This window comes from Pantherophis guttatus, chromosome 1 (assembly GCF_059756535.1).
Source record: "Pantherophis guttatus breed Tessera chromosome 1, ASM5975653v1, whole genome shotgun sequence".
In the NCBI taxonomy this organism is placed as follows: Eukaryota; Metazoa; Chordata; class Lepidosauria; order Squamata; family Colubridae; genus Pantherophis; species Pantherophis guttatus.
This window is the reverse complement of record NC_142063.1, coordinates 202405735-202433249: the sequence shown is the minus strand read 5'-3', so window position 1 is coordinate 202433249 and position 27515 is coordinate 202405735. Positions and strand designations below refer to the sequence as shown.

Genomic DNA, 27515 nt, shown 5'->3' with positions numbered 1-27515 from the left:
CGCGATAACTCCTTAACCGCCCTGCCTGACCCTTCCAACAAAACTACGCTTCCCGGCATACAGCCTAATATGAGGTGAGGGGGGAGCGCCTTGCCGTCACGGGCATAATCCACCCAATGAAGAGAAACTTCGGAAGGCACGTAGCCAATGAGAGACAGAGAAGTGGCGGAAAGCTGAAAATCCACCTCCTCGCAGGCCCTCGTTTCCTTTAATAATAAAAAAAAAAAAGATTGGTGCGGGACCGGAAATTATGTCAGAAACCCCATGTGAGGCGATTGCAACACATGCAGCGCGGAGGAGAAGCGAGAGGGAGGGGGAAGAGCAGGAGAGGCGGAGGGGAAAGGAAAGGAAGGAAGAAGCCGGCGAACGACGTCACAAGCGCCGTCGCGAGGAACCCTTCGTTGCAGTCCGGAGTAGGAAGGAAAGAAGGGGGGGGCGGCGGCGGCGAGGCCTGAGGTGAGCGCGCGCGTCCGGGCGGGAGAGTCGCCCCGCCAGTGGGAGCGAGGCAGGCGGGCGGCGGGCCGTGGTGGTGGTCGCCGCCGCCGCCGCCGCCGCCGCTCTCCTCGGCTGGTGGAACCGAAGGAGCCCGGCTGGCATCGGCTTTAGGATTTAACGGCTCCTTGCTTCCTCCTTTCCTCCCCCCTCCCTCCCTTTCCACCCCCCACCCCCAAATTTCTCAATCCTTTTTCCTCGTGGCGGCTCGGCGGCTCGATTCCACCCGCAGGAGGGGCGGTGGAGGAGGAGGAGGAAGAGGAGGAGGAGGAGGGAGAAGATGGCGGACGATCCCAGCGCTGCCGACAGGAACGTGGAGATCTGGAAGATCAAGAAGCTCATCAAGAGCCTCGAGGCGGCGCGCGGGTAAGGGAGAAGACCGAGACCTTGGGAGGCGGCCGAAGGGATTTGGCGCTCACGTGTGGGCCGTTGGTGGGGCGGGCGCGGGGGGGGGAAGGGGGGGTTGGGGGAGAAGGAGAAGCAGCAACCTTGCGGGTTGGGCCGAAAACGGGGGAGGGGGGGAGAGGGTCGTTAATGCGTGGGATGCTTTCCCCCCCTCCCAAAAAAAATCCCTCCTCAGAAAAAAAAGAAGAAGTGTGAAATATCGGGAGACGTTTCCCGGGTCTCCAGGGTTCCGGCCCGGAGGAGATAACGCTAAATTGAAACTCGAGGCTTACTTTGGGGGTGAGTTAGGCCTTAAGTTTCTGGGGAAGGTTCTTGGTGAGGCGTGTAGTTAAGAGGAGCCGGTGAGGGGCAGCCGTGAAGAAGAAGAAGAAGCGTGTCGGGGGGGGGAGAGAGAAAAGAGAGGCGGTTGTTCCTGCCTTTTGAGACTCGTCCTCGGGTTTGTGAGGGGAGTTTTCTTCTCTTCGGACGGAGCCACGCTCTCCATTTCCGGACGTGGCCCCTTTGCTGCCTGAGGTTGTGACACACACCTGTGGGTGCAGTTTGGACACTTTCAAGTCACAATAAAACTAGTTAAGGCCAGCTAAGTCTGTAAGTATCGGCCTCCATTTCACTTTTTCACACACACACATCTGCTCAGCTTCATTGTGTTTTTTTTCTTTTCTTCCTTTGATGGAGGACTACTAGTAGGTTTAAAACAGCAGTTCTGTTTTAAATGTTGAAAGACATTTGGGATATTCATTCTGAATCCAGAAAATAGATTTTATAAAAGCCAGTGTATAGAATCATGTCTACTCCACGTAAAACATTGTTTAATACTTGATAGTTTTTTCCTCCTCATCTCACCTTGTATTCCTCTGAACTTCCATTTTACTGTGCCCACAAATTTTGTTGTTATACTCAAAATTTATGGAGCAGCCCAATCAAGTTTTTTATGTCTTGTTTGTCCTTAGTCTCTGGGATATTTTACTTTCAGTTGCATACTAGAACTTGCTGGACAGTCAGTCATCAATTAAAAGGTGGCTTAAAAATAATTACATGTGTTCATATAGATATAGTACCATTTTTAGTTATAAAAGTTAATCCTGTTCCTTTCTTGTTTTCAAAGTACAGAGGTTGTTTACCTTAAACTGTTGTAGGCACAACAGGTACATGATGTTTTAGAGTTGGCATGTTCAACTGACCACTTGTCTTAGTAACCTTCATTAGCTCCTCTTTTCCTAAGATTTTTTCTGTAATTTTCCATCTATTGAAGCAAGTAAGGGAATATTTCTGGCTTTGTGCTAGCTGAGAAAGATAGTTTTTGTTGCTTTTCTGCCCTGCATGCTCAAAGAATTGAGTGTGTGACTGTTTTTACATTTGGTTGTTGAACTAATACACAACCATTCCTTGCAGTTGTGTAGAAGGCCTGTTATAAAGGACAGTGACTTTCCTCATTTGAATGCTAACTATGTGAAAAGGACTTTGAGAACGTATTAATTCAGTGAATAATTTGAAATAATGGCCTACTAGAAAAGATTTATGGACCCCATCAAATATATATATATATATATATATATATATATATATATATATATATATATATATATATATATACACACACATATACATATATATATATAAATTCAAGTGCCAAAGGGACATGTTAATGTTGCTGAATTACTATCTTTTCCAAGATATTTATGAAAGCTTAGCTGTGTTTTAAGTAATGGAATGAAACTGAAGTTCTGACTAATCTGATTTGAGACTGGAACATTCCAGATTGTGTTCTTCTTTTTGGAGTGGAGTGGGGGAAATTGCTCCAAAAATAAACCCTCCAAAGCTTTTTGGAGTACTCCAGCCCCCAAACAGTTCTTTTTTATCCAGAATAATCTTTTCAGGACACTTCAACTCACTTCCTACATATATATAGGATTTACTTCCAGAACAGCATAGTCTGTATGGAACATTCTGGAATGTTCTGTTGCTCAGATGGCAAGTTTTGCTTGTCACTAATATTTGTTTATGTACCTTATAGATTTGTATATGATAGGCTTTGGGAAAAGATGCATGAAGAATTTTTGCCTCCTTTGTTTATGAAAAATGTGACTTGCCTGGCTAAGTTGTTCAATTTAAGGACAGACTTAACTGAAAGTAACCAAAATTATCTCTGTATGTTCACTAGAAATTATCAGCATTGTTGATGTTTTTTGGTTTATCTTTATCTTTAGGCTTCTGAATTAAGTACTGTAAATACTCACAAAGAGTCTTCTTGCAGGGGTTCAGTTTCTAACTAATAAGTTACAATATGCATGATTTTCTTTTGGATGCATTAACCTACTGACTATGACTTCATGTTGGCATAAGAACTAGGCCTCTATGGCTTGTTCAACAACCAGTTGAAAAAAGCTGTTCAATCAGAATACTATATTGATTATTGAGAGAGCAAATTTCCCTTACTTCCCTCTGAGCCTTCCCAAATCAAATCTAATAGGGTTTATGACTAATTGACATTTAGTTATAATTTGTTGTGTTAGCAATTTACCAGTAATGCTGGGAATGGAAAAAGCAATTAATTTTTAATCCTTTTGTCCCTCATGAGCACGTAAATAAGAAATTTCCAGGTAGGAAAACTATCTCCAGTTAACTTTCTACAGCCATATATGTTTACTATCCAACATATGGAAGAAGTGAACAACAACATTTGGATTCTTAATATATAAAGTTGGCATTCTATTCTGTTCAGGAGCAGTGAAAGAATGCTTTGCATGTTTTATATTGCACCTTCCAAAATTGAGTATTGTGCAAATATTTTGAATCATTTGAATCCCATCTTTCTATTTAATTTGCCACTTTTAAAACTTAAGCATTGGCAGTTTTGGGGTATACTTTTTAATCAATAAAACAGACAGCAAGCACAATACAATTCAAAAGCCTGTTTATCATTGCTAATAATTATACAGTATTTCAGTTGTTGAGGGACCTATTGACATTTCTGGAGCTAAATAATTTTACATTTAAATAAGATTGGCCAGGAGACAAGTAAACTAATTTTCAATACACTACATTCAGAATATTAATCGGAGTTATGAAATTTTGTGGGCTAAATGCACTGAAGGATTTGAATTTGTGGCATATGTGAGGAAACAACATCTTATAAAGTGTTTTATTGATCTTGTCTAAATTCCATCTTAAAATCATAGTATTTTTTAACTTTTCCTAAAGATCTTGATAGTGACATTTTTCATGAAAAGCATATTGATAAATTCTTTTTTAAAAAAATACTTCATTAATACAAATATTAAACAGTTGATGTTTCAGTAACATAGAAATTTAGCTTTCTCTGAAAAGGATGGGAAATAATGTATTCCAGCTGATGAATATTTTGTGTTTGGGGTTTGCTACTGCTCTACTGCAAAGCCTGCCTTTATGACAGTGGTTCTCAACCTGTGGGTCGGGACCCCTTTGGGGGTCGAACGACCCTTTCACGGGTTGCCTAAGACCATCGGAAAACACATATTTTCAATGGTCTTAGAAATAATTTTATGGTTGGGGGTCACCACAACATGAGGAACTGTATTAAAGAGTCGCGGCATTAGGAAGGTTGAGACCCACTGCTTTATGAAGTGTTCACAAAGTGTACAGAAAATGGGGCTTAGACCTTGGGCAAGCTTTAAAGATAGCAACTGAATGTTAATTCTTCAGTCTATGTTCTATGTTTGCATGACTCCTTTAAGCTATAGGCTTGGGAAAACTCAAGGCAGATACTAATAAAGTTTGAGTTTTGCAACTTTTTTAAAAAAAAGCCATGTGTGGAGATATCAGGAAAGTTGTGCTTTTTAAATTGTGAATTTTTCATATAAAATTTGGTTTTAGGTGCACTGTTTTTAGATTTACGAGTGTTTCAGGCAACAGCATAACAAACTTGCAACATCTTAACTAAAAATACACAAAGTTGAATATTATGTCTTAGGAGGAATTTTCTAGGACCTAGAGAGTTATTTTGGAATATAGATTGTTGCACAATGATCTCATAACAGGCAGCATGTCTAAGTGGAGGGGTTTTTTTATTAAATGAGAGAGTATTATAACTGAGTAGAGATTCCTGCTAATCTGCTTTATAAAATCATTGACTCCAAATAGCTCAAAGCAGTTTTCAGTAATGCTTTAGCTTATATAAGGAAGAACTCCCCTGTCAACAGTATTTTCTGTATCTGTATCCTGAATATCAAGATTTGAGGATCTCCAAACCTAGGGATAGGAAGAAATGTTAGGAAGAAATTAGAAATAAGGTGGAAAGAATAAAACTGGTCTACAAGCAAGTAGCACTTGTGAGAAATCTTCAGGATGGGGGCTTCTATGTGTTCACACACACATACATTATGGCTGTATGAGCCTACAGTGATAAGAATTTTGTGGAAAATTTTAAATTGGAAAACTTTACAACTGCTTTATAATATTTGTATTTAGTACCTTCCTCTTCTTCCTCAGTGTTATTTATAAATGAATAGGTATATGAAAGAGAATGACACAAATTATCTATATGGAATAATTAAAAGGAAATTACACTTGTGAAATTACCAGTATCTTTTTACTATGTTTTATGAACAGCATATTTTTCCAGTCAGTATGGAAACTTTCAATCCTACCTTGAGGCTGCAAAACCAGGAAAACAAGTTTAGATAACAAGTTATTTTGTTATGGAATAATATAATAATAATATGGTATGGCTTTGAACTGCTTTGAATCCTAAATCATTTTGGTGTTAAAATTGAGAAAAGCTAGATGGAAAATTAAATGATTAAGTCTTGAATTTCTGATACTAGCAATTTTAGAAATTATTTTTTCCCTCCTATTAGTAGTTAACCTCTCCTACATTTATAAAATGAGGAAACATAGTACCTTTTAAAAAGAAAACTTACAACTATGGAATCCTCGAAGAGAACTGCAAAAGAGCAAATTATTGTTGCAGGAATAGCTTCTCTACTAATAAAATGCTTATTTGCATTTCCTTGTTGCATTTCCTTGTTGCATTTCCCTGTTAATGCAACAATTAAAACATTTTGGATGCAAGAATATGAGTACTTCTTTTGCTTGTTTTCTCCAATTATCTTGCTATTAGTCTTTTTTAAAGATATGCTGGTGTGAATAACATACAGTTATCAGTAAAATCCTTTGTATCTTAGATGTCTTTAATTCTCTAATTTGAATTGTTCTGGTCCTGTTATGTCAGCCTTTATCCTAAATAACCTGTTGGTGGTCTCACCATTTTCTGGGGTCAGTAAAAAAAAGAAACCTGTTTTAAATTATTGGAAAGGTCTTTTCTACTTGTATTTTTGCAAAGGAATATATGACAGGCTGTCAGATGTTAATACTAAGTCTCAGCCTCATTTATAAGTTAAATAAAGCTACTTACTTAACTGACTCACCCCTAGGCCTTTGTTCCTTATTTGTATTTCTGGGTTAGTTAATCCATGTATCCTAGGTATCTCATAGTCTATCAAAGAACCTAAATACAAAATAATGCCTGCTGTTTTCATTTACCCAGGGCTGCTTGATAGTGAGATGGGCAGCATATAAATTTAATAAATAAGTAAATAAAAATGTATGATCAAGTCCACCCTCATCTGTTTCATTAAACAATACAAATGAATTTCCCTCAGTTTGAGGAAGAAGCTTTAGAAATAAATTACTGCTATTTCTGATGCAAGACCCAATGGTAAAAGTGCTTGCTTTAGAAGTTAGCAAAATGCTTCACAAGGGAATGTTATTTCAGGTGGTGTAGTATAATTATAATAGAATATTTTGGTGCTGTACAAAAATGTGTTCGTTTATTTTGCCAATTTAGATTGGCATATCCACGTCATGTACACTTGAAGGAGCAGGATTTAGCAGATATAATAATTAGTAATTTAGGCAATTAGGGCAATATGCTTTAGCACAAAACTATCAGATTCTGCTGAGGCAGAACAGGTCTGATCTCTCATGGTTATATAGCTCTGTATGTACAGGTGTGACTTGCTGTCAAAACTTGCTCTTAGGCCTGTGGCCATCACTGTACCCACTGGAATGGCTTGCAACAACTCTTAGTATCACCCAACCAGTCCTAGCTAGGATCAAATTGCTTTTGCCTAGTTTTACCTTTCCTCTAGGATAACTTTTCCTAGGTGGCATCATGCTAGTCCTGGAGTTTAGCCTGTGTGCTTATTCCAAGTAGACTGAACACGCTGACCTCCCACCCTGAGATATTATCCTACAAGAACAGATGTGGCTCCATAGCTGCCTGAAATGGCAATACAAGCCCAGCGCCATGATCAGGTATGATACCCATCAACTCAGCCCATGAAGAGCCACATTTGGAAGATGTAGTGATGATGCTACCTAGTTTGGGTAATGAAACATCTGTAAGAAAACAAGCTCAGAGAGTACCAAGGACCCTTCATAAAATAGTTGTTTTTGGAAAACATCCTAACTACACCCAAATTAAATTTCAGAGAACAGAGTGGCTGCAAAGATTACATGAGGCTAAATTCACCAGTTAACAAACCCTAACTGAAATCTCAAAGTGAACTGCAAAAATCCAACAGCCGGTTTCTATAATTAGAGAGATGCTATAGTGGACTAGTAACTAGTAAATGAAAACAGTCTTGTACTCTAGAAAATGAAAACAGTCTTGTACTCTAGAGGGTTTCTCTTTCCCTACTAATTGTTGATACTTAATAGTGTAGCTTGCATGAAGTGAGAGAACAGCTGTATTGACCTAGTTGACTGATCCTCCTGTACGAACTGAATAAATATATTTTATTACAATAATTAGTATGCTTCTGTGAAAGTATGGATTCAAATGGGTTCAAATTTACCATATTATTAAATGTTTTAATTGCTTGTAATTGCTTCTTTAGAAAAGTAGTACTTACGCATAATTTATATTTTGCAATTCAAAGATGTGACTTAGCTACTGATTGATAATTAATAAAATATTCCAGATAGTCTTGTCTTAATTTTCATTTCTAATTGCTGTGTTGATTAAGGGACTGGAAAATTCTGTAGGTCCAACACAGAGTGTTCATAATAATCCACAGCTCCCTAAAATTTTGCCTTAAAATGTACAGGTACTTTTCCATAGAAGCTGTTATTTCACTTTCTTTTTTTTTAGCTATTTCATCTTCACTATGGGCAGATAAAACACACTCAACTCTGTTTCTCAGTGCAGAGTTTTATTACTGAAACCCATTGAGTCAAAATCTTCTGAATAATTGAAAGATTTGGAAATCAGTTTTCTTGTGAGATGAAACTACTGAATCCTGAAAATTAATCTGAATGTTGATTAGGATAGAGATCTTGATTTTCATCATTGCAGTTTCTCCTAACTATAAGTCTTACTAATTTAACCAGCAGATGGCAGGAGTATGTTTTGCAAAGGAGGTGTATGAAACACTGATTTGATTATTGTTAATTTGATTGACTTTTGTGCATGTTGCACAGTCACATTTGATCTTGTATGATTCACACATCTTTGTTCTTTTAATCTAAATACAGTTTTATTATATAATTTAAGAAACTGAGCAGCTTAATTATTATTAGTGTTCTACTGTGTTTTCCTGAAAACAAGGCCATCCCCCAAAATAAGCCCTAGTGAAGGGGTGGGCGTGGCCAGCATCGGAGGCAGTGAGGGTGCAGGACCGATTGGGATTGGTTGCAGCCTGCGAAGCGCAGGTGAGTGGATTACCTCTCCAAGTAGCAGGCAGAGGCGGGGGAGGCACGTGATCTGGACAGGCTGCGGGCAAGCTGAGAGATGGTGGGTTGGAGCGGGGGGCCACAAGGCTTGTCTTCGCGCAGCGGGCACTGGCAGGCAGCACAATTCGGACCCGCCTCACGGCCAGCAGAAATGGACTAATGTGTCAAGTAGGTGTGAAACGGTCTTGAAAAGCAAGTTGCACCTTAGTGGTAATATTGAATAAATTAGTTCCTCCATTGAATTGTATAAGAACAGCTAACGTTTTGGAATACCTTTGGCAGTAGAACCTGGCCATCCTTGTCTGGACATTGAAGTTAAGTAGAATTAGCCTGGTAGTACTGAGGAGACTCGCAGGTAATTCTAAAGCAATGACCTGTATTGGGAATTAACAATTTCAGAACTGTAGCCAAGAAAACCATGTTTAGATCATTATTGTCACTAGTAGTTGAACTTGATCTGAAGGCATTTTAAACAAGCCCTGTTAGGTTTAATTCTATTCAAACCTATTTTAGTTACCCATATAACTTTTTCTATGGTCTGCAGCAGTAGTGTATTGCAGTTTTGCAATTTGCTCTGTACATATTGACATGCAGTTATTGAAATGGATGTACAGATAGCTCTCTTTTAAATCACTTCCTTATATCCATATAATTTTCTTTAAATTTTCTACAATTTAATCGGTTACCTGTATCTAAGATCTATTTGTGTTGTAAAGTTGACATGTCTCAAACATCTCAGTAGATTTGAGCATCAAACCAAAGGCTCTTTATTAAAGGTTTTGGCAGATAGGAACTGCTGCTCCATTTTGCTTTGAAAACATTCCAGAAGGTGGAATTTATTGCTTAGGGACACTACTACTACCTATAGGTAGCTGAGTGCTGTGAGATGACATTGGCAAGGTCAATATGACAAAATTTTTCACTGGTTGTAAGAGGTTTCTGTGACAATTTTGAGAAGATAGAGAGAGAACTGCTAGTGAATTTCCATCAAAGCATATTTTTGCAACACTAATTTTACCTTTACTGTTTTCTGTAGAGAGAAGTAGATTAAATAAAGAGATACCACTCATGTTTGATCCCCTGACAGCTAAATGCTAAACATTGGTACAGGGAATCTAAAGTATTTTTTTAAAAAAATATTTGCATACTCTTGGTGGAGGATTAAATGACCAGCTGATGATCCAAACACTCTGTGTGTGTGTGTGTGTGTGTGTGTGTGTGTGTGTGTTCACACATACAGACAGATCCCTTATGATTGAAAAATTCCAGTATGAAGATGAGTAATTTGTTAATTGCCTTTAAGTGTGTGATTCAGGTAGATGGGAAAACTGGACATTTATTAAATAGAATATATTAAAAAAAGAATAGGGAGAGAGATGTTTCCACAGTACTTAAGAACAAATTTTAAAGGATGTGAAACCATTATTTTTTAACTGTATTAAGTATGCCAAAATGAAAAGCCTCCATTGCAGTATCATGTCAAATGTTGTTATGGGCACAAACCATTGTACCTTTGCAGTAATTTATATGACTGCCCATCTCGTCCACATTTAGTATGGAAATCTTATCCCTTAAATATTTGGGTTGCTTGTTTGAATCTTTATCCTTGTTCTTTTGTTCATTTTAGCAATGGCACCAGCATGATATCCTTGATCATTCCCCCCAAAGACCAGATTTCCCGAGTGGCAAAAATGTTAGCTGATGAGTTTGGCACAGCATCAAATATTAAGTCTCGAGTGAATCGTCTTTCAGTCCTTGGCGCCATTACTTCTGTACAGCAACGGCTAAAACTATATAACAAAGGTAAAATATCCTGCTAATTCCATTATAGATAAAATGATTCAAGCTTCAACAGTACTTAACATTATATCTTTTTTTACAGTACCTCCGAATGGTCTGGTTGTTTACTGTGGAACAATTGTGACAGAAGAAGGAAAAGAGAAGAAAGTGAATATTGATTTTGAACCTTTCAAACCAATAAATACATCATTGTATTTGTGTGATAATAAATTTCATACAGAGGTAAGTTAACTATTTTTTTCTAAAGTGAACTATACAATCTACTGTTTATTTAATAGCAAGAAAAGCTACTGAGCATTGGGAAGTCTAGTCATGTATGAGAACATGACCATTTTCCTGAACATCATTTCCACAACTTCCAGTTAAAAATCTGTTGACAATTGCATTTTTCAAGGAAATGGGAGACAAAAGAAAATTTTAGAACATGTGAATATAATCCGAGAACTGAATTCCACTGCATTTTGTTTTGCAAAGCATTACATAATCACATATCACCCAAGTGATTTAAATGGACTGTCTTAGTGAAATTGAGAAGTCAGATTGTGGATTTGCTAATAGCAATAGCACTTAGATTTATATACCACTTCACAGTGCTTCACAGCCTTCTCTAAGCGGTTCACAAAGTCAGCCTATTGCCCCCAACAATCTCGGTCCTCATTTTACTGACCTCGGAAGGATGGAAGGCTGAGTCAACCTTGAGCAGGTCAGGATCGAAATGCTGGCAGTCAGCAGAATTAGCCTGCAATATTGCATTCTAACCACTTCACCACCACAGCTAATCTTAGCCTTGCAGCGTGTTACCTTCAGTTTGTATATCAGGTGCTTATGTGACGCTTGCACACACTTTATTACTGATCCTGGTAGAAATCACTAACAGCTTTTATCTTGGTAAACAATGTGAGCCAAAAATTATACAGTGCACAAGTTCATTTGAGTGTGTTGCTTTATGTGCCTATTTTGCCATTCTAAGATTGGCACTTTACTGATATTATTAAAGCTGTAGTATCAGACAGCTCAAATCATTTGAGCTTCATTCATCTTGGAATATCTTTCTTGTTCACAAAATGATGTATAAATTGTATTTGAACATTGCTTGTGTTTTTTATTTAAGTGCGAAAGCGTACAATGATGGTAGTTTAAACTCAAATGAATCTGATTTGTTAGTTTAAAGAGCTTGGAGTAATTATGAGTATAAAAGTATACTCCAAAAGTAAGTTTATAAAAATGATAAAAACATTCCTTCAGGAGAATATCTCTCATCTGATTTGTTGTACATCAGCTTGTTCAAACTCAATTTCTGTCATGTTGACTTTTAGGCTCTTACAGCACTATTGTCAGATGATAGCAAATTCGGTTTCATTGTAATAGATGGTAGTGGTGCACTTTTTGGAACGCTTCAAGGAAACACCAGAGAGGTTCTGCACAAATTCACAGTGGATCTTCCAAAGAAGCACGGTATTGTATTAAAAATAAGAAAGATTGATGTGTTTTTAGAAAGAATAATTTTGGGGGAGTAAGACTTGAAAGCAATTCAGTGATATCTGAAAGGCTGTATCCTGAATAGTTTGTTTTTCTCAATATGTTTGGATAATTCCGGTACAGTAATCTGGAGGCTGAAGTTAAGACAAGAGATCAAATTAACATCAATTGATATTCTGTGCAGCTGACAAAGTAATCACTGAGTATGCTTAGTTTCATGAAATGGCTCCAGACAATACTCCAATTGCATCTGAATCATTCATTAAAACAGATGTTTAAACATTGGATATGAGAGGTTTTTGTTTTGTTTTTAAATATGAACTTAGTACAGAACAGAAACTACATGTATGGAAATAGATGTTCCAAATTTGCTTACTTGCTATCTCATTGAAAATATTTCTGTACTCCTAGTTAAAATTAATCTAAGTGGATTACAGTTAAAATTGCATTTTAAACAATGTATTAACTAAATTTAAAACATTAAGATATTTTATAAAAACAGTATACACAATATAAATACACAATATAAAACAAAACACAGGTATTTTAACCATAAGGACAAACCCAAAGGATACTTCACTGAGGGCATTCCAACATTGAAAACCCCCACTGCTGGGTTACTGCTTGCCATTTCTAAGTTGACCTTAAATGACTACTTTGAATAGGGATTGCAAACTGCTACACTATTTTGCACTAATTGAACTGTCCAAGGGCCACCCTACTTTTCATTACAGTAATCTAAATGTGAAGTTGCTAGTGCATGGTATAATGTAGAAAACTATCTCTAAGAAGAGGTGAACTGGTACACTAGCCTGACCTCATGAAAAATGCTTTGTGCTACTTGAGCCTTTAATGTAAAAGATGGATCCAGAAACTCCCCTACCTAGCTAGGAACTTGATCCTTTAGAGCATGGGTCCTCAAACTGCGGCCCGCTGAAGTAATTAATCCGGCCCGCAGAGCACCACAAGGTTGCCCCGCCCACCCTTCATGGCGCAGGACGTGCCTTTGGAAGCCCTGTGGGCTGGAACCAAAAGATAAGCTCAACAATTTTAGCCTGCAGAATGCTTCTTGGGGGGGGGGATGTGAAAGGTCAAAAAACAGGCAAAATCGGCCCATTTTTGGCCAAAAAACAAGCTGTTTTGGCCTGCAGAATGCTTCTGAAGGTTGGGGGGAGGGGGGAAAGGAGGCCAAAAAACAGGCAAAAATGGCCCGTTTTTCATCTTCCCTGCCTCCAGAAGTAGATAGAGATAAAGAGAAAGAGAGGAAGAGAGAGAGAGAGAGACAGAAAGGGAGGGAGGGAGAGAAGGAAAGAGAGAGAGGGAGAGAGAGAGAGAGGGAAAGAAAGAGAGAGAGAGACAGGTTTCTCAAGCTCCTTGGGGCTGAGAATTGCTGCAAAACTGAGTTTCCTGAAGTGGACCACTAGACTCCTAAACAGCTGAAAAAAACGATCTAGTAAAAAGAAAAAGCAACCAAAAGAGCAACATGCAAACAAAAGCAAATAAAACACCCCCAGGAGCAAAACAAATTAAAGTTTAATTTGTGTGCATTGTTCAATGGACTGTTAAATTGGCCATGACCAACTAGCCACGCCTACCCAGTTGATCCAGCCCCCCAACAGTCTGAGGGACCGTGAATTGGCCCCCTGTTTAAAAAGTTTGAGGACCCCTGCTTTAGAGGATATAACCACATGAAGAATAGGTTGATTTCCCCTCACTTGGGAAATAAATTAGCCACTAACAGCACTTCTGATTTGTTTTGATGGTACTTCAGTACATTGATCCTTATTCAGTACATTCCTAATGGTCTTGGTATTTTGACATAGATGTTGATCAGCAAGATTCGTGATATTAAAATTCATCAAGAGTTTCAGGGGAGCAACAGAGTTGTACTGTCCCAGCAATATAAATCCAACAGGACAGTTATTTATTTATTTATTTATTTGTTTAAATTTCTATACCGCCCTTCTCCAATATAGGACTCAGGGCGGTGAACAGCCAAAATAAAAACAAGACATACATACAAAACATATAAAATCTAAAAACTGATTAAAATAATTAAATCTTTTGGCCGTAATTAAAACAATTCCAATTTAAAATCAGTTTAAAATTTGACTCAAGCCAGCCCAGCTAGTTGAAATAAATGGGTTTTCAGTTATAACTGTTTTGCCACCAAAACAAGCTTAAACACATTGAAGTGGATCTAGATAATATGTTTCATAGGATATTTGGATGTGATCAGTCATTGTGTACACATCTTGTCCAGGAAGAAATTTTATTCACTGGCCTATAATTATTTAAATTTTCTGAATCCATTTTTCCAGGACATGCCTCATTGCAACCTCCTTTTATGAAGCTGGAGTAACTTCTATTCATGTGGAGGAATTTATAAATCTCCTTAATCCAGCTGAACATTAAATAAAATAATCTGCGATGAAAAAGAAGCTAGTAATTACTATATACAGTTGTTTCACACTACCAGGCATCTTATCTGCATCACCAGACCTTAAAAAGTGAAGCACTCCCCCACCCCCAAATCTTGACCCGACATCTTTTAATTTCTATAGATTGAACTGTTGAACATATAGATTCTTAAATTATTGCCAGTTTGATTTAGTACAAAGTCTAGCAAAGAGCTACAGGGTTCTGAATGATTTCTAGCTTGGCCAGATCCTAAAAGTTCCTGAATCACATAAGAAAGTTCTGCTGAGTGACATTGATAGGACACAGTGATAGAGAAAATTTGTTTTGGGGTGGTTTTCCATCACTGGCACAAAGGTTGGCACTGAACTTTTGCTAACATATTGCCTGACTTTCTACATGCCATGCATGGGCAGGTGACATTTGAGATAGACCCAAGTTTGTCATGCTAGTCATAAACCCTAACTAGACCAATCAAGGCTGTTCGATTTGAATGTTGAAAGATACAAGAGCTAATGTTATATATTTATATCTCTTGCCTTTCAAAGGGAGAGGAGGCCAATCTGCCTTGCGTTTTGCTCGTTTGAGAATGGAAAAACGTCACAACTATGTAAGGAAAGTAGCAGAAACTGCTGTGCAGCTGTTTATTTCTGGTGACAAGGTGAACGTGGCTGGTCTTGTGTTAGCAGGGTCAGCTGATTTCAAAACTGAATTAAGTCAATCAGATATGTTCGATCAGGTAAGTAGAAGTAATTTAATGATGGTTGCTAATTTTACTAGCAGTTACAAATGTATTATCTTATTGATAGTTGTATGGATTACTATTTCAGTTGTTATTTCCAAAAGTAAGCTGTTAATAGCAACTGAGATATGTGGATCTTGGAGCTATATTTGTAAAATAGGAACCAATAACATTGAGAATACTAAAGGAAAAGATTTTTAAATCTTGCCCATTGGAATTGTTATTTTTTTCTGCATAGTCAGCTAGACGTTTAGACTGCATTTGGCATTTTCATCTACTTATCAAGTCCTTCCCAAGAACCAGGGATAGGCAAATGTTTGATGATGTTAAAGTTATCATTTGCAGGATGTAAACTGCCAATATGTTGTTATTAATATCTGGTATAGCTCTCATCATCTTCAGAGCACATAAGCGCCACAATCACATCAAGGTTATAGTGCCTCACGGGTTTATCATTTTTAATAATAGTAACTTTGAGTGGCTCATGACAAAAGGAACTTATAATAAAATCACTAAAAGATGATAAATGCAATGTCTTAAGTAGAATTTAGTTGTTCATGAAATGTTGCACATATTTTGCACAATAAAGCTTTACATTTAAGCATTGCATGATACAATTATGAAATGGTTTGAGGTTGGAATTACTTTTTTAAAGTTAATGCTGGTTATTTATTTCACCTTGTTGGGTAATACTTTTAGATTTTTGTTCATTTATCTGACTTTTCTAATATTAGACCTCTGTTTTTGCAGAGGTTGCAATCCAAAGTATTAAAGTTAGTTGACATCTCATATGGTGGTGAAAATGGATTCAATCAAGCAATTGAATTGTCCACTGAGGTCCTGTCTAATGTGAAATTCATTCAAGAAAAAAAGCTAATAGGTATGAAGAAATACACATCCATTTATTCATTGTTGCATGCAACATAAATGTATTGTCAAATATATCAAAATTGTCACTTAAGTTATGCAAGAAAAAGAAAATAAAGATCCAATATCTCTATTATTATCAGTTAGTTTCTATAGGAATTATCTTGTCCTTAAGGTATAGTGGTAACAGCTTTCCACCCAACATTTTTTGGTGTTAGTTACAGATATAAAAATTCTGAATTAAAAATATTTTTAACACAATGTCATATTTGATCAAAGTTTAAGGTCTGTTGCATATGCATATTGGTTTTTTGTGTTGGTTCATACTCCTTGAGCTTACCAGAAGAAAATGCTATTGCTTCCGTGTTGATGACTGTATGAGTGGTGACTCTGTAACTTGCCACTGAGTCAGAACTCTTTGCAAAGAGAAACCTCCAGGTTGGTCACAAAGTAAAAGTTTGTTTCCCCATCTGGGTTTTTCAAATCATGTATCGGAACCTTTTGTTCAAACAGTACACACAAATGTAATAAAACAACTGTAGTACAATTAAAGTAAAATTCAAAGCATCAAAGCAAAGGGGCTTCCTACTTATCATAATCCCTGTGGAATAACTCAATTTTCAAAAGTTAAAAACAGCAGACCACGTCTGATTTTTGAGGGAAGGCTATTCAAGAATATATGCTAATACTGAAAAGTGGCACTTTTTTCTCAAATTGAGGTGGATGAAATCCCATTGAATAGCCTTATTGCCAAGTCATATAGAACGTTATGGATGACAGTTTTGAATTGTACTCAGAAGCAGATAGGAAGTTAAAATAGTGCCTGGAACAAAGATGTAATATTCTATTGGGGATGAATGCCAATACAAACCAGATCATTGCAGTTTGGAGTAATTTTGCTTTCTGAGTGGGCTTTATCTGCAGTTCTATATAGAGCATAAGGCAGTGGTAAAGACCAGTAGTGATAAGTTAGTATTAGTAGTTCTTCCTTCTGCAGAAAAGGTCATAACTGGCATAGCAATCAGAGTTGGGGTCTCTCCTGGCCACTATTTCAATCTATCCATCAATCAGTAGCTCTTACCACATCTTGTTTGACCCTAGTGGTAAGCTACTGTTGGGTATCGGCAGCTACTCCAAACCAGACCTGGGTATTTTACGGCTCCTGGGCCATATTTGTTTATTTGTCGCATTTTTATGCCGCCCAACTCCCGAGGGACTCTGGGCGGCTAATAACAAAAAACAAAACAATGCGAACAATATCTCACACAAAAGTTTAAAAAGAAAACATTAAAACTCATACGCTCCAATTTGTGGCCGGGTCTCGCAAGATCACCGTAGCGAGATCAACGGCCCCAGGCCTGCCGGAAGAGCCAGGTCTTCAACGCTTTCTGGAAGGCCAGTAGGGTGGGGGCAGTCCGGACCTCAGGGAGTAATTAGTTCCAGAGAACCAGGGCAGCCACAGAGAAGGCCCTCCCCCGCGGGCCCACCAGCCGACATTGTTTAGCTGACGGGACCCGGAGGAGACCGACTCTGTGAGATCTTACCAGTCATTGGGAGCTATGTGGTAGAAGGCAGTCTGGAAGATAGCCTGGCCCTGAGCCATGTAGGGCTTTAAAGGTAATAACCAACACCTTGAATTGTGCCCAGAGACCGATAGGGAGCCAGTGCAGCTCGCGGAGAATTGGTGTAATGTGGGTGTATCTAGGTGCACCCACAATAGCTTGCACAGCTGCATTCTGGACCAACTATAGTCTCCGAACACTCTTCAAGGGTAGCCCCATGTAGAGCGTGTTGCAATAATCCAACTGTGGGTGACAAGGGCATGAGTGACTGAGGAGAGCCTCCTGATCCAAGTAGGGTTGCAATTGGTGCACCAGACGAACCTGTGCAAAGGTTCCCCTAGCTACAGCCGTCAGATGTTGTTCCAATCTCAGCTGTGAGTCTAGGAGGACACCCAGATTGTGAGCGCGTTCTGAGGGGGGCACTTCCCCCCCCCCAGAACTAAGGATGGACAATCGACATAGTCTTTAGGGGGCAATACCCAGAGCCATTCGGTCTTGTCTGGGTTAAGTCTGAGCCTGTTGACTCCCATCCAGATCCTCACAGCCTCCAGGCACCGGCACATCACATCCACCGCCTCACTGAAGTGACGAGGGGTGGAGATATACAGCTGGGTATCATCAGCATATTGCTGATATCCCACCCTGTGTCGTGGGATGATTTCACCCAGCGGTTTCATGTAGATGTTAAATAGGAGGGGAGAGAGGACCGAGCCCTGAGGCACCCCACAGACGAGGGGCCTTGGGGTCGACCTCTGTCCTCCTACCAACACCGACTGTGATCGACCAGAGAGATAGGAGGAGAACCACCGCAACACGGTGCCTCCCACTCCCGATTCCCTTAGTCGCCCCAGAAGGATACCATGGTCAATGGTATCGAAAACTACTGAGAGGTCAAGTAGCACCAAGATAGAGGAATGACCCCTATCTCGGGCTCGCCAGAAATCATCCATCAGCGTGACCAAGGCAGTTTCTGTGCTGTGGCCAGGCCTGAAGCCAGACTGAAAAGGGTCCAGATAATCCGATTCATCCAATGACCGCAGGAGCTGAAGTGCCACCACTTTCTCTACAACCTTTCCCAGAAAGGGTAGGTTGGAGACTGGACGAAAGTTCTTTAATTCTGCTGGGTCCAGGGAAGGCTTCTTGAGGAGGGGCCTTACAACCGCTTCCTTTAATGGTTGCGGGAAGGACCCTTCCCTCAAGGACGCGTTAACAAAAGCCTGGAGCCAGCCACGTGTCATCTCCCTGCTGGCCAAAACCAGTCAGGAGGGGCACGGGTCCAACAAACAAGTGGAGGAACTCATCACCCCTACAGCCTTGTCCACTTCCTCAGGAGTCACTGGCTCAAACTCCTCCCATGCAATAGGATTAAGACCCGCCCCCATTGTCTAAGTTGGTATTGCCTAATCAGAATCCAGGTCCATCCGAATCTGAGCGACTTTATCCAACAGAAACTGCACAAATTCCTCAGCTCTACCTTGCAAGGGCTTCTCCGTTCCCCCTACCTTAAGGAGGGAGCGAGTCACCCTAAATAGGGCGGCTGGGCGAGAATCAGCAGATGCAATAAGTGCGGAAAAATGTCCAGCCCTTTAGCTGTCCCTGTCTGGCCCATGTGAGCTCAGTCCAGAATTAGAAATCAAATATAAATAAATGTATGCCATGTACAAAATACAACTGCATTGCTTTTATTTTGAAGGTGTTTATTTTTATTTTTTTCAACGTGTGTGTGTGTGTATGCATGCCACGCCTGCTCCAAATAGATGGATGACCTTACCCAGTGACCTCATGTACACATTAAAAAGCAAGGGGCAAGTGCAGCAGTTCTTATGGACCTAACATCTTACTTCTCTTCCCTACAACTGTGTAGGACACAGTCTCTAGTTCCCAATCCTTTTAGATGGTCCAGAAGGTTTCTATGGTTATTGCTATCAAAGACCACCGGAAGAGTGAATTGCTTCAATCCAAATAATCTATAACTGTGACCAGTGCTGTCTGAATCTGGACCGAAATATAAAAGAATACCCTGTAGCTGCCCATAATCATCCCCACCTACCCAAAAGAAGAAATTGTAAAAAGTATTTGGTCCTGTGGTCATTAGCCTCATTTTTTTGATCTGATGAATTGTTGTCTTCCTAAACATATTTGCCATTATCTCCTAAACATATTTGTCAGTATCTGTCACAGTAATGAACTCTTCTTAATTTTATTAATTAATTTGTTTTTGTGCATGGAGTTAAAATAATCATATTTTATAACCTCTCTCTCTCTGGTTTGTAATAAATGTAGGCCGATACTTTGATGAAATCAGTCAGGACACAGGAAAATATTGTTTTGGGGTTGAAGATACTCTAAAAGCCTTAGAAATGGGAGCAGTAGAAATCCTGATAGTTTATGAGAACCTGGATATAATGAGATATGTACTTCATTGCCAAGGCACGGAAGGTATGTGATACCTATCGCTTTGCTCTTAGGATTTCAGGAATTATTTGTATAGGTCACTGTAAATGTTTGCATTCTTGCTGCTTCCATTAATGGAAATCCATAGATTCTGACAGAAATAATTCTTGTGACATTAGTTTTAGAATTACATACCTAAATACCAGTGTCTCAAAAAGCTCGTAAATGTACATAAAATAATATTAAAGATAATAGATTCATATACCTAAAATCCTGTAGGTAAAGTGGTGGTAAACGTGCTTAAACATTCTTAAGAAATGCTTGTATCTGAATTTACTTGTATGGGTAGTCCTCAATTTACAACCATAATTCAGCCCCAAATTTCTGTTGCTAAGCGAAACAGTTGCTAAGTGAGTTTTGCCCCATTTTATGACTTCTTGCAACAGTAAAAAGAATCACTGCAGTGCAGTTGTTATAACTTTTGTTAAGTGAATCTGGCTTCCCCATTGACTTTGCTTGTCAGAAGGTCACAAAAGGGATCACAGTTGCCAAGCATTCAAATTTTGATCATGTGATCATGGGGATCTAAAACAGTCACAATTGTGAAGAACAATCATAAGTCACTTTTTTCAGTGTTGTTGTAACCTTCAACGGTCACTAAATAGGTGGTTGTAAGTCAAGGACTACTTGTATGCATACTCATTGGATATGATCCATGCAGGTGGCTCTGATTTTACAGTGATTATGATCAGAACCTGTCTGGTTGAGATAACTATAGTTATCCTAATAGTTGTGGCTTCATTCTTTTCAGCTATTGCGTTACCATCGTGCAAATGTATCTAAGTGCATAGGACAGAAAAACAGGACAATATTTGCCCTCATCCATATTAGATTTAGAAAGAAAAAGACTATTTTCCAGTAACAAACATTATATGTGGTAGCAAGATGAAAGTTCTGGAAGAAATTACTGTGTTCTTTTATGTTTTCTATTGTGGGACTCCTTCACGGTCATCCAGTAGTTTCAGTTTGTCTGCTTTTTTATTTCAGTGCTTTTCCTCATGCTTAAGCCATGTACTAGTCATCGTATGTGACATCCCTCCGCATTTTCATAACAATTTTAGAATATTTCATACTCATCTATTGGGTTGCAGTTTCTACTTGAATATGCTAGGGAAAAAACTCTTGGAATTTGCGATCCAATTTAGTCAGTAGTGACGTTCTGCTTTTCCTTCTAGAAAAATAAAAGGACATCAGTGTCTTCTGTATTGGGCATTGTTTACAAATATGTCGGTTTCTCTTAAACTGGTGAAAGCAAAGCTGAATGCTTTCTTTCTTCAAGAGGATGGCTGGTATTCATAGAGTTAGTAATTTTCTCCTGCATCTTCTTTCTTAACAAACAATATTTTAGTATCTTTTTTATGTCACAGAACAGTGTGAGATGTGGTAAAGGACCACAACTGCTCCCCAAAATGAATAGATTCTTTAATCTGTATTGGTAATATTTTGTGTAATGCTAATTGGATAATCTGATTTCACTTTAGGAAATTGTGCTTTTAATGCATATTATGCTTTTTCCCCCTCCTGCAGAAGAGAAGATTCTTTATTTGACACCAGAACAAGAAAAAGATAAATCCCACTTCACAGATAAAGAGGTATTTATCAAAAGCCGGGATTTATTTTTTCCCCCCACCTGAGGCATTTTGATGGTCATCATTTCAGTGGAGACATCTCAGATAAATCACAAATAATTACCTGCCTTTTTTCAATCCAGTCTTCAGGAAAGGACTGGAAGCACTCCTGCCCAAACACACTGTTTCTAATAGTCATGCTGTCATGTGGTCCCTCCAGTGATATGAAGCAGTGGTCTATGCTCCTCCTCCTTGCCTTAGTAGGCAAGAGCAAGGACATGAAGCAATGCCCTTGGAATAAATTGTTTTAGAAAACGGTTGCCATCAGAAAGAAAACCAAATCGATGGCTGTAACAGTTTTATTTCTGTTCTATGCCCTTAAGAATTATTGAGTCTCTGCTATTATCTTTTATGAAACCCTATTTTTTGACATCACTTTTAGTAGATGCTGCTGGATTTAAGGGTTTTGCAGAATCCCAGGAGAAAAATGAGAAAGTTCTTATAATAGAGCCTATGAAGTCTGTTGTGTTGTCTACAAACAAGGGGTTGGCAAAAAACAGTCATACATCTAGAATTATTTAAAACATTTACCAAGATAATGGAGACTTTGAGAGAAAGGGAATTGCTTTGGGTTCCCAATAATCAGCAAAATAGCCTTTTTTGTTCTTTTGGTCCTTCTCTTTGACAATAATAGGGCACAGTGAAATTAGCAAGCAGATAATTCTGTAGAGGTGATCGTTTTTAAATCCTTTTGTTTCAAACTAGGATTTTAAAGGGGATAAGTAGTATCTAGAATGAGGCCCTAATATGGAGATTTTCATATAACTGTGATGGCGAACCTATGCCAGAATGGCACGCAGAGCCATCTCTCAGGGCACGCCAGCCGTCATCAGTTGCTCTTCTGGGTTCCATGCGCGCCGGTCAGCTGGTCTTTGCACGCGCTGGAAACCAGAAGAGCAGCTCCCCAATGCGCATGCCAGGAAGCTGAGCTTCCGGTGCGCACATGTGCGCTGACCAGCTGGTCTTCACGCGTGCATGCATGCCAGAAACAGGAAGACCAGGTGACCAGCTTCTTGGCATGCGCATGTGTGCCGGGGAGCTGCTCTTCTGGTTTCTGGTGCTCCCCCGTGTGCATGTGCGTGCTCCCGTTTCGGCACTCGGTGCCAAAAAGGCTCACCAACACTGTCATGAGATAAGTGACATACACTTTCTGACAATTCATTTTGGTGTGATGATGTTAGGTTTATATACTATGGAAAGTGAATGAAAGGCATTCTGGTTATTTTTTATTGCATGCTTCTTTATTTTATTTTTTATTTTTTTTAATTTGATTTATATGCCGCCCTTCTCCGAAGACTCAGGGCGGCTTACAATGTGCTCAGCAATAGCCTTCATCCTTTGTATATTTATACAAAGTCAGCTTATTGCCCCCACAAACTGGGTCCTCATTTCACCTACCTTAGAAAGGATGGAAGGCTGAGTCAACCTTGAGCCTTGGCGAGATTCGAACCCTGCAGTAATTGCAGGCAGCTGGTCTTAATAAGATTAATAACAGGGTGCCTTAAACCCCTGTACTACCAAGGCTCTTTGGCAACACGATGTTCTGCATCTAATGACATAAATACTGATTGTACATTGCCTACTGATTTGAAAAAACATTGCTAATAGGTACACTTGTCATCTCTTTTAGACAGGACAGGAGCATGAACTCATAGAAAGCATGCCTCTGCTTGAATGGTTTGCAAACAACTACAAGAAATTTGGGGCCACGTTGGAAATTGTGACAGACAAGTCGCAGGAAGGATCCCAGTTTGTGAAAGGATTTGGAGGGATTGGAGGTAAATGGAAAATGAAAACAATAGAGTGCATGATTACTATGTGACCTACATTGTTGTGTCCCAATTGGCAAGATTGTAAAAATCTTGCACAATTTCAATAGAGAATGCCAAAATCCTGTGAAATATTATTTCAACAAATGGTTGTTTATTTTGGCATTTGTGCCAAATACTATTTGCAGTACTCTCCCAGACCACTAGTCTTCTATTTTTGACATAAATTGTGTTTTACATTGATAGAATTTACAGTTCTATCAATATTTCCTTATTTGACTTGAATTTATTTTCAAGGGATGCTTTATGTAGACTTTTGATTGTTTGCAAGTTGCATTGACATGCTTTAATCTCTTGGAGGATTACTGCTCACAAATATGCTTGTCCACAAGGGGAAGAAAAACTGGTGTATATGACCCACAGCTTTTTCAAGATTGAGTCCTTGATTTATGTAGTGATTAAAGATGGTAATATAAATATGCCTAGTGTAAACAATGCAGTAAGAATTTAAAGCAAATTACCACATGGAGAATATATGTTTATAATAGTTCCATAATTATCCCAATAATTTTGTCAGATAATTTAGGCTTCCTGTACATCTGATAGCTGGAAGGCTTCCTTGACAATCTTTGCTTGGAAGTACATTTATTCAACTTAAATGAGATTTGCACTGCGGTAAGAATAATTATCGCTGAGTGCTGGAATAGATAAGATGTATATGCTGCCTTTCTCATTATAGAAAGCATCTTCGGTTGATACTAAGTTTCACTGATCAATCTGGTAAAGAGATTGAGCGAAATACATTAACAGTATAGTTAATCCTTGACTTATTATCACAATTGAACCCAAAATTTCTGTTGCCAAGTGAGACAGTTAAGTGAGTTTTGCCCCATTTATGACCTTTCTTGTGACGGTTGTTAATCACTGCATTTAGGTTGGTAATAGTTGTTAAGTGAATCTTGTTTCCCCATTGACTTTGCTTGACAGAAGGTCGCCAAAGGTGGTAACATGACCCTGGGACATAGCATCTGAATTTTGATCACGTAACCATGGGGTTGCTGCAACGGTCATAAGTATGAAAAAGGGTCACAAGTCACTTTTTTCAGTGCTGTTGTAACTTTGAACAGTCACTAAAAGAACAGTTGTAAGTTGAGGACTACCTGTACTAAAAAAAATGGTGAGAAAGATGGTTGGCATTATGTGAGACATCAGTGTGCTGAATGCATGTATATTCTGATATGAAAGCAACATTGTGGTCTGTAAGCTTACCTTTATATATGAATTAGACTTTTTGATTTAGCATAACACTGCAGCTTTAACCAGGATGAAGATTGCCTGCTCTTACTGATTATGACAATGCTATCTTCCTTCTTCCATCATGCACTGTAGATGCCAGATATTCTCTGAATTTGGGATGATGGCTAGAAATGGTGGATTGAAGAAAAATGCACGTTTCCTTATCTTCTATAAAGAGAGATCTGAAAATGTGTGGCTATCTCCAGGAATAGTATTTAACATAGGAGATAATTTCACAGCACACTAGTTGGTACACTATTTGTTTACAGCAAGATCGCAGTAAGAATTTAAGAATGGTTCCAATCATTTGCTACTTTTATGACAATTGTTATCTATTCCGCTTTTTTGGACAAATATATGCTATTCAGACTGCAACCCAGATATCAATCACTTTAGACTTACGCTTTAATCCAAAAGTAGTTTGCCCTGTGATTTCTTGCTTTCCTGTGTTAAATTAGACATTCTGTCAGTTCCATCCCATCATAGTGAATTGCTTATTTCAGTTTTTCCAGATGTAGTAAACTTTGCACATATACTGTTGTTGAATTTTTGAAAATATAATTGACACAGAAGTGGATGAGAAATTTGGTTAAAGCTGAAATGAAATGTTATGTGCAGCAAATCAACACATTTTTAGAGGTCAAATTAGCAGCACTGCTCTAACATGAATTCTTAGTGGCAAACTTGTTTGACGCCAACAATTTAAATTGAGATTTTCTATATACCGTAAGTTTTAAAACAGTGTGTTCTAATATGAATAAAAATGTTCAACACTAGAGGGAAGGAAATATAGTCTAGTTCAGTACTTTGGTATCAGAAAGCAGGTTTTGTGCTGAATGTTCTTCTTAAATAGGAAGTATTTGTAATATCTTCCCTTTAACATTTATTTCCAAAGGTATCTTGCGGTACCGAGTGGACTTCCAGGGAATGGAATACCAAGGAGGAGATGATGAATTTTTTGACCTTGATGACTACTAGGTAGTCGGCCTGGGTCTGGCAAATGTGCCTCACCCCTCCAGCATCCAACCCAAGGAGAGAAAACTCATGATGGAAAACAAAACAGATCCCTGCCTTAGAATTGGAGTATTTCCAGAACTTTATCCAGAACATCGGGTTTCAAAAAAAGAAAGAGAAAGAAAGCAAACCCTACTGATTTGTCATAGTGTCAGTACAGCAGCACTCTACTAGATTTCTATAATGCCATTTGGACTAATTAAAAAAAAAATCCCAGTTTTTACTTTTACTTAATGGTGAAATTGGTTGCTCTTGTATTTTATGAAAATGATTTTTTTAACCTTCAGCTACATTAACTGCTCTCAACCTTCATTTGAAACAAAGTAATTATACTGGTTTGTTTCTTACTTTGATAGGAGGAAATTTATTGCTGCTTTTTGCAGTGATACGACCCATTTACATGGCGTTCTTGGCTTAGAAGAACCATCTTAGGGAGACCTTGTTCCTATTGTTCCCAGTCTACAGTGGTGGAAGTAAAAGGAATTAAACACTCTGCTGTGCCAGCTTTGAAAGGTGTGACTTTAAAATTCGGAGGTCCACCTATTTCATTCTTAGACTGCAAAAACACTGTTTGTATAAATCAGGAAGTGTGTTTCATTAAAGAAAATTGAAGTGCCAGGGTCTCAGCAGGCTTAACCGGGATTATGAGTTGTGTGGCCTTCACTTTTCCCTTTTGTCAGTCAATAAACAGTTTCCACAAGCAAGCTAATACTGCTTACGCTTGGTTCTGTACTTTACTAGGTTTTTTTTTTTTTTATGTTTTGCTTTGGGACTGCATAAGCTGCCTTGGTGAATCAACAGCCAACATTCACAAACTGCTTTAAAATGCAATTATCTAGCAAAATGTGACCGACATAAGCCTTGGAACTGGTGGCTATGGAGCTTCTGTAGAAATAAACTTTTTTGTTTTTAAGAAGTTAGGCACCAAAGATTCACATTCAACACTATGGCATAGTTCGTGCAAGACAGTTAGCTCACTTTCCTGCATTCCTTTAGGACTGGCTGGTTTTCGAAAGGTACTGATTTTTTTTTTAATGCCTGGCTCTGTTCATTTTCCTTATTTTTCTTGTGTTGGTCAAAGACTCCCAACCTGCGAACATTGTATATCGTTCCAAATCCTGCCTCACTTGAATTGAAGGGAGAGTTGTCTTAACAAAGCCTTCTCATCACAGTATATACTTAAAAAGGTCCAAAATGACTTTCTGTCAATGTGAGCAATAGAATTTGTATCTTTTTATAACTTGGCAAGCAAGTAATGCATGTGTTTGCCCACAGGAAGTTTTCACATTGGGTGGAATCTCTTAGGGAAGCTCTTTATGATTATGAATATTCAGACTGATTTGCCGAAATTGTGATCACAAGCATCCTTAAGCTCTTCAAAACAGCATACTTTGATTTTGCCATTGTAAATGGGTCTGCTATGACATGACAAGAGCAGAAAAATTGGGTGTAAATTTACAGTTTTGAATATACTGCTTGTTTCACATTTAGGGTATGCAGCTCCTTTTTTTTTTTTTTTGGTAGTTTTATTTTTACTATTTAAGTTTGGAAATGATGCCAAAATTTTGTATCTCTTTAATCAATGTGTGATCTCTGGTGGTATATATTGCATTATATATTGATGTATATATCAATATATACTGATATGTATTACACTTAACACAAACACATTAAAAGGATGAGAATCCTAGCCTTTTGCATACTACGTAGCCTCTTCAGAGAGCTCCCAAGCAGTGATATCTTGGTGTTGTGATGTACAGAAATGGAGAAGAGTATTAAACCATATTTAAGAATATATACTGGATCCTTGACTTTATTTTACTTGGGGAGGGTTGCAGCATTACTTGCTGCTCATCAAATTGCTTTGATTTTGAAT

The 27515-nt window shown here is 38.5% G+C and overlaps 1 protein-coding gene across 2 annotated transcripts; it reads left to right on the top strand.

Moving 5' to 3' along the window:
* The first annotated feature begins 282 nt into the window (after nucleotides 1-282).
* Nucleotides 283-27434, top strand: ETF1 (eukaryotic translation termination factor 1). Of its 2 annotated transcripts, none has more exons than XM_087882335.1 (10): nucleotides 283-456; nucleotides 10238-10413; nucleotides 10493-10632; nucleotides 11727-11865; nucleotides 14856-15046; nucleotides 15800-15929; nucleotides 19762-19917; nucleotides 21460-21524; nucleotides 23191-23338; nucleotides 25521-27434. In XM_087882335.1, exons 2-10 carry the CDS (start codon nucleotides 10251-10253, stop codon nucleotides 25601-25603), a joined length of 1215 nt encoding a protein of 404 aa, XP_087738461.1. In that variant the 5' UTR covers nucleotides 283-456; nucleotides 10238-10250; the 3' UTR covers nucleotides 25604-27434. The 2 variants fall into 2 exon arrangements, with proteins under 2 accessions (XP_087738461.1, XP_034288188.1); XM_034432297.3 differs by lacking the exon at nucleotides 283-456 and adding an exon at nucleotides 754-858.
* The last annotated feature ends 81 nt before the right edge of the window (nucleotides 27435-27515 follow it).

Coding starts and splice junctions, on each gene's coding strand:
- ETF1 (XM_034432297.3), top strand. CDS start 773: ATGGCGGACGATCCCAGCGCTGCCGACAGGAACGTGGAGATCTGGAAG. Junction 15,930..19,761: donor TCAAGAAAAAAAGCTAATAG/GTATGAAGAAAT, acceptor TAATAAATGTAG/GCCGATACTTTGATGAAATC. Junction 21,525..23,190: donor CCCACTTCACAGATAAAGAG/GTATTTATCAAA, acceptor CATCTCTTTTAG/ACAGGACAGGAGCATGAACT.